At 42.9% G+C, this 12,471-nt stretch overlaps 1 protein-coding gene across 4 annotated transcripts in view; it reads right to left on the bottom strand.

Annotated features, from left to right (window-relative positions):
* The window catches only part of PACS1 (phosphofurin acidic cluster sorting protein 1), a 141,887-nt gene that overhangs the window by 60,974 nt on the left and 68,442 nt on the right, over positions 1-12,471 (bottom strand). For all 4 annotated transcript variants that reach the window (XM_066582469.1, XM_066582470.1, XM_066582472.1 and 1 more), the window contains one exon: positions 591-697. In XM_066582469.1, the coding sequence (XP_066438566.1) occupies positions 591-697 (107 nt within the window). The remainder of the gene's footprint in view (positions 1-590; positions 698-12,471) is intronic.

The following is a 12,471-nucleotide window of genomic DNA, read 5'->3' as shown; positions in this document are numbered from 1 at the left end:
CCTCCCATCGTAACCTGTTCCACTCATGAATCACCCTCACTGTCTGAAAGTTTTTTCTAATATCTAATTTGTGTCTCCTCCCTTTCAGTTTCATCCCATTGCTTCTAGTCTTTCCTTGTACAAATGAGAATAGGGCTGATCCCTCTGCAGTGTGACAAAAAAAAGCTTATACTTTGGAAATTAGGCATGCTCTAACTGCTTTCTCAGTTACCTATCTAGTGCTGTCAGCAGTTTTGAGGGGTGAAAACTGCTGGTAGACTAAGACCATATTGAAATTTGTGCTATGGTTTTCATTACCTGAAGATATCCTGATCCATTGCAGAACATCCAAACTGCACCCAACAGACACAACTGACTTATAAAGAATTCAGTTAAATCTGCATAATTTTGAGAGCAATAAACGGAACTTACAATTAAACTCCATATATATTCGCCCAACAATATTGTGAAGAGATTAAAACATTATTATACAATGATATAAGTACTATAATTTAGAGATTTATGTTCATCAAGTTCAACATTTTATAAATCATAATTTCAACAAAAACTATACAAAAAAAGGCTTAGAAAGGTTCTGAGCATATACTCACTGCCTCTGTATTCGAGTAAGTACTGCAGCCAGAGCGCACTGTACATCAGAAGAACATGTTATGCATACACATGGCTTATGCTGCTGTTGAAAAAGACTTGAGATAAACTGCAATGAAAAAAGTAGAATGAGCAAAACTAACAATGAGAAATGATCCAAAATACAATTAGGCAAAGAATGCTTCAATCAAGGAATGTGTGAAACCCAAATGGTACACAAGTGTCTGTGTTTCTTTTAACCCCTTAGTGACCAAGCCTGTTTGCACCTTAATGACCAGGCCAAATTTTGGAAATCTGGCGTGTGTCACTTTAACCCCTTAGTGACAGCCCAATTGCCTATTTATGTCCTGCCTAAGTGGGCTTTAATCCTCAGGGACATAAAAACATGCATCCCCTGAGGATTAAAGGGGTTGTCCCGCGAAAGCATGTGGGGTTACACACTTCTGTATGGCCATATTAATGCACTTTGTAATATACATCGTGCATTAAATATTGCCATACAGAAGTTATATACTTACCCCCTTCGGTGCTGGCGTCCCCGTTTCCATGGCGCCGACCAAACTTCTCCTCTGGTCGCACAAACAGTCGCGTTTGCGCACTGAAGATTCCTCTTCTTCATGGTCCAGGCTCACGAGCTGCGTCCTGGCTCCTCCCTCTTCTTCGCGTCATCGCGTAGCTCCGCCTCCGTCACTTGGTGCCGATCAGCCAATGAGGTGGCTGGAATCGGCAGTGGAACGCAGACTGGAGAAGAACATCCACGGTGCACCATGGGAGAAGACCCGCGGTGCACCGTGGGAGAAGACCAGTGGCGTCATCTTGGAAAGAAGATTCTTCAAAGCTGCAGAACGGGGATCCAGGTAAGAGACTTTTTAAAAAAAAAAAACAAAAAACAAATAGATTTCGCTTTTACTGTGTACTATGTGGGGGTCTGTGCAAAAAAAAAAAAATGTTATGTTTCGGCGCGGGTCAACCCCTTTAAAGCCCTGCAGGCTCTGGACGTGACAGCGACATGCTGCTGGTTACCGGAGGTAGTCGACAACCTGGAGCTGTCATCCCGGCTGCGGGAAGCCCCCCCTGGCAATGCGATCGCCATTATCCAATGGATAGCAGCGATCGCATTAAAGTAAATAAAAAGTGAAAAAAAGATTTTTCATAAATAAATAAAAATAGTGAAAAAAAGATCCATGAGGGGGGCTGAAACCTCTCACCCCAGTCCTTTGCGATGCCTGGCAATGTCCTGCTCTGGAACAGACCCTCCGCCATCTTCTGCGTATTTGTGCCAATGAAGAATTGGTGGTGACTACTAAAAGGTAGCAGCGAGTCTAGAACAGTGACTGAGGGCCACAGTGAGCAGTCTCAGGTCATGTGATCGTCATTCTCCAATGGATAACGGCGATCACGTAAAAGTTGAACTTCAATGCTCCTTTCGGTTTGGGCCCTGTTGTGCATACGGACATAAGATTAGGGCCACAATGAGTATGTTTCTGAACACAGGAAAAACAGTGGTATCCATTTTGGGGTAAAAGTCTTCATTCATATGTATGCTGTACAAAAAAAAATAAAACTTTTTAAAATGACACAACTGCCAAAAAATGAAAATCGTAATTTTTTTTCCTTCTGCTGTGCTTAGATTCAATCAAAAACTGTGGGGTCAAAATACGCAGTACACCCCTAGATGAATTCATTAAGGAGTCAAGTTTTCAAAATCGGGTCATTTGTGGGGATTCATTGTCGTTTTGGCCGCTCAAGGGCTCTAACAAGTGTACAATGGGGCCTAAACCACCTTCAAGCAAAATTACTGTTCTGAAAGCCACTGGATGCTCCTTTTGATTGTGGCCTCATTGTGTATACAGACATAACATTAGGGCCACAATGGGCATGTCTCTAAAGACAGGACAAACCGGGGTATCAATTTTGGGGTGTAAATTCTCATTTTCATGGGCACTATGAAAAAAAACGTCTTTCAAATGACATTTGATGAGATATTTCCATCTGTTTACTTTATTCTGGAAGCACACTGGAAAAACTAACTTTTTTTAAAACGATTTAGGAGACGTACAAATTTAACATTAATTAACATTTTGAGGAACATTTTCTTTTCCTACACCAAACCAAGACTGCAAAGGCTCATAAGTGTGAAAATGATTGATACCCCCACAAATGACCCAATTTAAAAAAATACACATCTTAATATGAGCTAGCGTGTTTTTACAGCCCTGGGGATTAAAGCCTGCTAAACCAGAACGTAAAAATACTATGGAGTGGTCACTAAGGGGTTAAGACGCAGCCATAGGCGTCTATTTACAAGACAAAGGCCAGAAGAGTATCCTTTTAGCCTCTGTCCAGTTGACATATGACAGTACACCTTTTTTATTGTATGATGGGCAATGTAGATATCATCTCTTCCACTTTTCGTATTCCTCCTTTTCCACCCTTAAATGGTTACTGACTTTTCAAACATCTTATGCAACAGCCAAAGTGATAAATAAAATTATTGGTGTTTTTGCTAGTTAACTAAAATGATGTTTTCATGCTGAAAAAAAAATCACTCTAAAGTGCACGCTTCTATGGATCTCTCTTCCTTCTAATTATAGCTGTTCACTGCCTGCTGTCAAGTGATGTCAGTCTCTGGTAATAGCGATAATAAGATGGATAACAGGAGTGGAGAAGGGTGATAACTAGAGTTGAGCGAACGTACTCTGGCGAGCTTGATACTCGTTCAAGTATTAGCGTACTCAATGGTGTTCGTTAGTCGAACGAGCATCAAATCGTGTTCGACCCCGCCCCAGCTTTTGGAGAGAGACGAACCAAGAGAGAGAGAAAAAAAAAAAACAACTCAGGACCCTGTGTTCCATATACAAAAATGCTTGAGTCTCCCATTCTAGTCAATGGGGTTTGTTGCTCGAGTAGAGCTCTCGAATTTTACGAAAAGCTCGACTCGAATAACGCGGACCCGAGCATTTGGGTGCTCGCTCATCTCTAGTGATAACTCATGCTGACCAAAAAAAAGAAGTCTATGGAGAGGTGAGGGGATCAGGAAAGAGACAGATGCAGAGCTAGACAGACGAGCAAGCAGCTAACTGGTGAATGATTTACTGTGTTATAGTCTCTGTAATTATTACATCTATACTGCTCAGTTGCTGTAAACTATCCTACATGCGGATTTTATGTTTCTGTTATGTTACAGAAAGTTAAGGAGCAGAATCTGCAGCTTTTGGCAAAGTGTATAGAACACAGTATAACAACAGGCTCCTCTTAAAATCTCAGAAAAAAATGAAGATTAGAGATACGAGGGGCTCCTGATAAGTCTTTGGCTTAACCCAGAAAAAAAAGAGATAAGAAGATGAAACTTTACATTTATTCCACATACTCTTCACTGATGTCAACACACTTCTTACAATCGGTATTTCAAGTTCTGTAAGCCTTGCAAAAAGAAGGATTTTGTTTGTGCCTCAAACCAGTCATCTGTAGCAGCCATGGTCTCAGAAATGCTGTGACATTTGTACCCTTGAGGTGTTTCTTCAGGTTTGGAAACAGTTGACAGTCAGAGGGAACTAGATCTGGTGAATGAGGTGGGTGGTCAACCAGCTGGAAGCCTAGCTCCACCAGTTTTGCCGTGGTCACTTGTGAATTGTGAGCGGAGGCGTTGTCTTGCAGGAACAAGATTCCTTTGGACAGCTTACCGCACCTTTTGGCCTTCAGAGCTACCTTCAATTGGTCCAAAAATTCAATGTAATACATTGCATTGATGGTGGAACCATTTTGAAGGTAGTCCACTAGCAGCACGCCCTCCTTATCCCAGAACACAGACGCCATCACCTTAGTTGCTGATTTTTGCATCCTGAACTTCTTTGGGCAAGGAGAACCATTGTGCCTCCACTCTTTTGACTGCTCCTTGGTTCCAAGGTCATACAAATAAATCCAGTTCTCATCCACAGTGACCAGTCGATCCAGGAAGTTCTTTTCAGTCTGGAAACGCTAACAAATGGACCAGGAAGTTTTCACTCGCATGCTTTTCTCTTCTGTTGTCAAACATTTGGGGACCCACTTTGCAGATGGTTTCTTCATGTTCAAATGTTCATGAATAATGACACAAAGACGTTCACGAGAAATCCCCATGATGTCTGCTATTCCTTTAGCTAAAATTCGCAGAATCTCCAGTTTGAGGTTGTGCGTGGCCTCGACAATCTCCGAAACAACAACCTCTCTCGGTCGTCCAGGACGTTCCTCATCATTGGTGCTAAAGTGGCCCATTTTACATTCAGCAACCCAGTTCTAACTGTGGAATATGAAGAGCATTGATTCCCCAATGTCTGCGACATATCACCATGAATATCCTTCCGGACTTTCCTTGCAGAAACAAGAATTTTATCACTCCTCTGCTCTCATTTGCTGTGAATATCACCTTAGACTCCGTCATTTTGTTTTCCCGCATGCCTAGATCACTGTTGCCATAACTGTTGCCCACAGAATGAGACAGGATAGAGATTTTCCAGTAAGTACAAAAATCTTGATTTCTCGTCTGCATCATCGGGGGACACAGCTTAAGGCCTAACTCCCACGGCTAGATTTCCGCCGCGTATCACGCGGCAGAAATCCGCGTTGTTGCCCCGCAGCTATTAGGTTTTATTGAACCTAATAGCGCAATGCTCACAGTGCGGAATTCCACCGTGGAATTTTGCACCGTGAAAGCATCCGTAATCACCCGCGGCACGCTCAATTTGCCGCGGGCGTACGCGCGCGCGGACGGCTTCCATTGCAGTCAATGGAAGCTGTCCGTCACGCTATCTTCCGCTGTAGCAACGCTTCCCCGTCCACCGCGTCATGTGACGCTGCGGGTGTGTCACATGACGCTGCCGGCGCGTCACATGACACTGCCAGCGCGTCATGCGCTCTACTGTGTATGCGCCAGAGCGTCATGTGGGACATCGGGCGGTGGATCCGGAGATAAGTATTGGGTCTCTGGGGGGGTTGCCGTGACGGACGTCGTTGCGGAATTCCGCTTGCGGAGCCCGTCACGGCCGTGGGCACTAGGCCTAAGACCTTCGGACATTCCAGAGCAGTCCCGTGGGAATGGGAAAAATTATAAAAGGACACATGCGGTCAGTTTAGTGTATAACTCTCCGACCGAGTAAGACATACGAGGATGTAAAATTATGCACCTGGTAAAAACTTTGAAAAGATGTGCAATGAGGTCCATGTAGTGGCCTTACACACCTGTATACCGAAAGACCCGTTAAATACCACGCACAAGGCACCCATTGCCCAAGTACAATGCATCGTAACACAGCATGGAGGCGTTTTGCCTTTAGCAAAGTATGCGTCTGCCATCGATGATTGGATGCGGGCGAGAATTGCCTACCTTAGAAATCACAAGACCATGTCTTGGGCTATCAGAAATCACGAACAGAGACTCAAGAGTGCCTGAAAGATGCAGTTTGAGAAACGTAGATTTGCAGGGCTCACACACGATCCAGTTTATGAAGAATGCATTCTCTTGGATGAATTTCAGATGGACAATATGAGGGCAGAATTAGGTCTTCATTGATGTGGAATGCCGATACTATCTTAAATAGGAAGACGCTGAACGGATGCTTGGCATACAAAGCTGCGAGCTCCGAGACCTGTTGGATCAATGTGACCACTATCAAAAAAAGCCACCTTCCAAGTCAACAAATGAACTAGAACTTCTTAGTGGTTTGAATGAATGAAACAAAACGCATCCAGTAAAAGGTCCCAATAAGGGACACGTGAACAGTATGGAGAAATGGCATGAGCGACCCCCTGTAGAAAAGTACGGATAACCAACTTTTAGGCCAGTGGACATTGGAGAAATATGAATAGTGCGGATAATTGACCAAAACTAATGCCACCTGAACTAAGACTCAAATCCATATCCAGACCCTCCTGCAGGAATGACAGGAGATGGAATCATTGAATGGTAGAGTTGGAAGGGACCTCCATGGTCATCGGGTCCAACCCCCTGCTCAGTGCAGGATTTACTAAATCATCCCAGAAAGATATTTGTCCAACCTTTGCTTGAACACTTCCATTGAAAAAGAACTCTCCGCCTCCCGTGGCAACTTGTTCCACTCATTGATCACCCTCACTATCAGAAAGCTTTTTCCAATATCGAATTTGTGTTTCCTTCCTTTTAGTTTTATCCCATTGCTTCTAGCCTTTCCTTATGCAAATGAGAATAGGGCTGATCCCACTGCACTGTGACAACCCTTCAGATATTTGTAGACAGCTATTAAGTCTCCTCTCAGCCTTTGTTTTTGCAAGCTAAACATTCCCAGATCCTTTAACTGTTCCCCATAGGGCTTGATTTGCAGACCACTCACCATCTTGGTAACTCTTCTCTAAACTTGCTCCAGTTTGTCGATGTCTTTTTTAAAGTGGGGTGCCTAGAACTGGACACAGTATTCCAGATGAGATCCGGCTAAGGGAGAGTGGAGGGGCATAATTATATCACGTGATCTAGACTCTATGCTTCTCTTACTACATTCCAGAATTGTGTTTGCTGTGTTGGCTGCTGCATCACATTGTTGGCTCATGTTCAGTCTGTGATCTATTAGTATACCTAAGTCTTTTTCACATGTGCTGCTTAGCCCAATTCCTCCCATTCTGCATTTTCTTTTTTTCCTTTTTCTTGTCCAGATGTAGGACTTTGCATTTCTCCTTGTTAAATACCATTCTGTTAGTCGCCACACACTGTTCAAGCTTATCTAGATATTTTTGAATACTCTCTCTTCTCTAGTGTTAGCTATCCCTCCTAGCTTTGTGTCATCAGCAAATTTGATCAGTCTCCTATCAATTTCCTCCTCCAGATCATTTATAAAAATGTTGAACACTAGGCCTACGACAGAGCCTAGTGGTACCCCATTTGATACATTCTTCCACTAGGATGTGCAGCCATTTATGACCACTCTTTTAGTATGTTCACTCAGCCAGTTGTGAATCCACCAAGCAACAGTTGCCTTGTCAATCCCATATTTGGTCATTTTTTCAATAAGTATCCTATGAGATACTGTATGAAATGCTTTAAGAAAATCAATATATGCTATATCTACCGCATTTCCCTGATTAACCCAGTTGGTGATTCTGTCATAGAAGGAAATTAGATTCGTCTGGTATGACTTGTTACCAACCCATGCTGGGTCTGGTTAATTACTCCATTTTTATCCAAGTACTTGCATACATGCTGTTTAATATTTGTTCAAATGGAAGAAGAGAAACAAATAGGATAAAAATTTCATTGACCATAAAAGCTAAATACATTTTTGCAAACACGATGATAAACCTGATAAGAGGAGGGTTTCCTAGCCTTTATCATGGTTGGTATGACAGGTTCTGCAAATCCACAGGCTTTCAAGACCACAGCTTCAACTGCCACGCCATTAAATGAAGCGTAGGCAAATTCGGGTGGTAGGAGGTCCCTGTAAAAGAAAATCTTCTTGAAGAGGAAGGCACCATGGAGAGTTGACGAGCAGATCAAATAGATCGGCATACCACGCACTGTGGGGCCAATATGCGGCGATGGAAACCACCGGAAGGCCTACCATCTTGATCTTTTTGAGAAGCCGTGGGAATAGTGTGAATGCGGGAAAGACTTGTGGGAACTAGAATTCTTTCCATTGAACTACTAGAGCATTCCCTACCCAAGCTTGGGGGTCTCGAGGCATGGGTTGTAAGACTTTGGGATGTAATTCCCATTTTACTGTGTCAACTATCTCTCTGCTGAGGAAATTGGCTATCTAGTTGTCTTCTCCAGGTATGTAGACTGCCAAGAGCAGTGGAAGATGATCTTCGGTCCACGTCAAGATCTTTGCTGCTTCCTCCATAACCTTGCTGCTACGAGTCCTGTCTTGATAATTATTGTACGTGGCAGCTGTCGAGTTGTCAATGTGGACCCACATTGGTAGTCCTGTTAGCTGGAGTGCAAAGTGATGAAGGTACAGGAGGATGGCCCTAAGTTCCAAAACGATTATTGATAGCTTGGTCTTTTTGAACCAAGTTCCTTGCACTTAAGAGATTCTTCAGAGTGCCCGTCCTTCCCCAGCAGGAAAGGCTGGCATCTGGGGTGAGTACTTGCCATTGTAAAGTCAGAAAGGAACATCCCAGATAGATCCCCGGGGACTCCAGCCACAAAAACATGGAGTGCTGAATGCACAGAACTAGTCAGATCTTCAGATCAAGAGATTGCAGATTTGTCACATTTTGAGAGAATGCTCCACTGGAGAGGCCTCACGTGAAATTGGTTGAAAGTAATTGCGTAGAAGGAGTAGACCATCAGCCCCAGCACCCTCATGCACAGTCACAAAACGAACAGTCACAAAATACACAGTTACAAATACGAACAGTCACACAATTCGGAGTTTGCACAGAATGTACATTTTTCTGAATAAGTATTTTTGGCATTGGCAATAGTACACAAGCTTGATTCGTGTCGAAAGATAGACCCAAAAAATCCAGTCGTTGTGACTGTGTGAGAAAAGACGTGGGATGGCTGATAATCCACTCAAACCTGGACGGCATGTCCTGAGTGATGTGGATACTCTCAAAGTTGGCCAACAGAGTCAGGGCTTTTTATCATGATGAAATCAAGATAGGTAATGGCCACTATACCGTTGGTATGGAAAATGGCCATCCCTTGGAATTCTGAAACTGAAGAAATGATCTAGAGGTGGGGCCGCAAATTCTATGGCATAATCTAAAGGAATTAGTTCTCGAAGCCAAGTGTCTGAAACATGGGCAAACCAAGTTTCTCTGAATAGGGAAAATTGGCTCCCCACCCTCCATAAATCAGGTGAGGATCGACCTGCATGCAAAAGTTTTAGTAGAAAAAGCAAAAGAGGCCTGAGAATGGGGATGCCAGGACAGTCTAGTTTTAACTGAGGGCCTTTGCTTCTGTATCTGCAAGGATTTTTTTACTAAGTTTTGGGGGCTGGAGCTGTGAAAGGAAGTTAAATGTGTTTGTGGTGAGAACTCTTAGCCCTAGTAGCCTCCAAAATAATTTCATCAAGCTTGACTCCAAAAAGTCTTCAGCCAACAAATGGAAGACCTGTTAAGGACTTCTTGGAAGAAGCATCCACTATCCACGATTTATGCCACAGACTGTGGCGTGTGATTACCAAAGCCGCCAACATGTGAGCTAGGAGTCTAGCTGTATCCAGGCAAGCTTTGCATATAAACTTCCTTGCTTCGACTATTTGTTGCACGACATCTGCTAATTCTTCCAGAGAAAATCCGGAAAGAATACTTCGGCTTAATTGCTTAGCCCATTCAGTAGATGTCTTACTGACCCAAGTAGGGGCGAAAACTGGCCTTCCTCAAAGGAAGTTTAGGCTAGTGACTATCTTTCTGTCACGAATGTCTTAAAAAGACAAAAGTGTCAGTCCTTGCGATAGTAGTGTGTTACACCAAATGGTACACTAGTAGATCTCCTGCAAATTGAAGATTGAACTTGTATGCCCAGAAAGGGAGGACTACTGTGCAAGCATTGGTATAGAACAGAGCAATATCTACCTCCATTGTTTTCAGGCTACAAACTAATGAATCCTTCTCCCCCCTTCCCTGGCACGATCTTGCCCAGGAAGAGTCCTTCCTAAGCTTGAAGCTGGGACCCAAAATTTTAATGCTGGCCACGAAACGCTAGTGATGGAAGATGCTGCACCTGGTTACCACACCCAGTGCAATAAACAGATTCACACACCAGGCTTCCGACTTCCGAAAACCGTTCCGAGAGAAAGAACATAGCAGGCCGGCGAAGAAAACCTTGGAGCTGTCCAGAAAAAAATCCACAAAAGGCAACCATGAAGATATTGGTACCGCCCGCTGGAAGCTGTAGTAGACAGGAAAGGAAGGAGAGAGAGGGATAGGAAGGGGGAGAAAAAAACGGAACTCTATACAAGATAAATACTTACCTCCTACGACAGCAAAGGACACAGATTCCTTAGTTCCAGCATTGTGCCCCCGTTTCACCTGCCTTTAAGTAGAAAGGGAGTGATCCAGTAAAAAGGGGGACACTATAGCTGTTGGGTCACTTCCAAGTTAAGGCTTGAACATGGCTCCTTTTCTTCTGAGGTTAGGACAGAAAACAGCACAGCCAACTCTGTTCCATTCGTCCTCCTTACTGGGGTAGCAGGGAGAGTCCTGCCTCCCTGCATTCCTTGAAACAAAGAGGTAGTTGAAGACAAGCGAGAACCATGTCTGCTTTCTACAGACACTAAGCTAAAACTAGTTAGAATGGTGCCTGCAAGAGAGGTATAGCTAGTAGGAGGAGTTAACACTTATTCTACTTAGTTTCCGCCTCCCTAGTGGCAGTAGCTATACCCTTAAGCTGTATCCTCCAATGATACAGACAAGAAATAGTATTAGTTCTCATGTTGATTATTAATTTTAGATGCAATATATCTGTAATGGGCTTCATTTCTATCATCACTCAAATAGAAAATCTTATTTAAAAGAATATTACGTAGTATATATTGTGATGTCTTTATACTCGTATGTGAAATACTTAAACTTGATTATCCAATTTTCAAAAAAGTATGCAACTTGTTTAGCATAATTTATTACTTGCAAATGTACTATCTGTAGCGGAAATACATTTCTCTATAACCCAGTTTTACATGTAGTCAAATCACCATGTTCCTGGCGTTTACCACCCTGCGATCTCCACTCTTCCCTTCCTGTCTGTTGAATAGGGAGTGCACCAATCAGGTACTTTTAAGTATTTTTAATAAACTCATAAAACCCCTTAAAAAGAAACCATTTAAATTAATATCTTGTTCCTGCACAAAATATAACAGAACTCCTGCATCTACATATATTCTTAGAAATCAATATGCGATTAAAGGCAGTATAATTTAGTAACCCTTCTGAGAGAAATGCAGGGTAATTCAGATGTCAGGGTGAGCCAGAATATCTGTAGAACAAAACTAGACTTTGGAACTCACCGTAAAGTCTCTTTCTCGTCTCACCCATTGGGGGACACAGCTCTAGACCATAGGATACAGCTACTGGTCACAATGAGGCTCACTAAGCAGAGAAGCATTAGCCCCACCTACTCGCTGTATCCCTCCTGCTGACACGGAGCTACTGGGTTTTGCAGCAAGCAATAGGAACAGCCAGTAGGCGGTAAATATAAAAAAAAGCATGTAAAAAGGAAAGCGATAACAGAAAGGAGAGGACTTTAAAAAGTGCTTTTTTGTCTTCCTCTTTCGGCTTTCCTTCAAATTCTGCTGAAATGATACTGACATTCATACAGCGGATAAAAACGTACAAGAATAAATCCACTCAGGATAGTACTATGTACAACAACAAAGGAAAACCTCAAACAAGGAAGGGCAACAAAAAAACAGAACACCCGAATTGGACGAGACGAGAAAAAGAGACTACAGTTAGGGCCAGAAATATTTGGACAGTGACACAAGTTTTGTTATTTTAGCTGTTTACAAAAACATGTTCAGAAATACAATTATATATATAATATGGGCTGAAAGTGCACACTCCCAGCTGCAATATGAGAGTTTCCACATCCAAATCGGAGAAAGGGTTTAGGAATCATAGCTCTGTAATGCATAGCCTCCTCTTTTTCAAGGGACCAAAAGTAATTGGACAATGGACTCCAAGGGCTGCAATTAACTCAGAAGGCGTCTCCCTTGTTAACCTGTAATCAATTAAGTAGTTAAAAGGTCTGGGGTTGATTCCAGGTGTGTGGTTTTGGATTTGGAAGCTGTTGCTGTGACCAGACAACATGCGGTCAAAGGAACTCTCAATTGAGGTGAAGCAGAACATCCTGAGGCTGAAAAAAAAGAAAAAATCCATCAGAGAGATAGCAGACATGCTTGGAGTAGCAAAATCAACAGTCGGGTACATTCT

This window comes from Eleutherodactylus coqui, chromosome 11 (assembly GCF_035609145.1).
Source record: "Eleutherodactylus coqui strain aEleCoq1 chromosome 11, aEleCoq1.hap1, whole genome shotgun sequence".
Lineage (NCBI taxonomy): Eukaryota > Metazoa > Chordata > Amphibia > Anura > Eleutherodactylidae > Eleutherodactylus > Eleutherodactylus coqui.
This window is presented reverse-complemented; position numbering and strand designations above follow the sequence as displayed.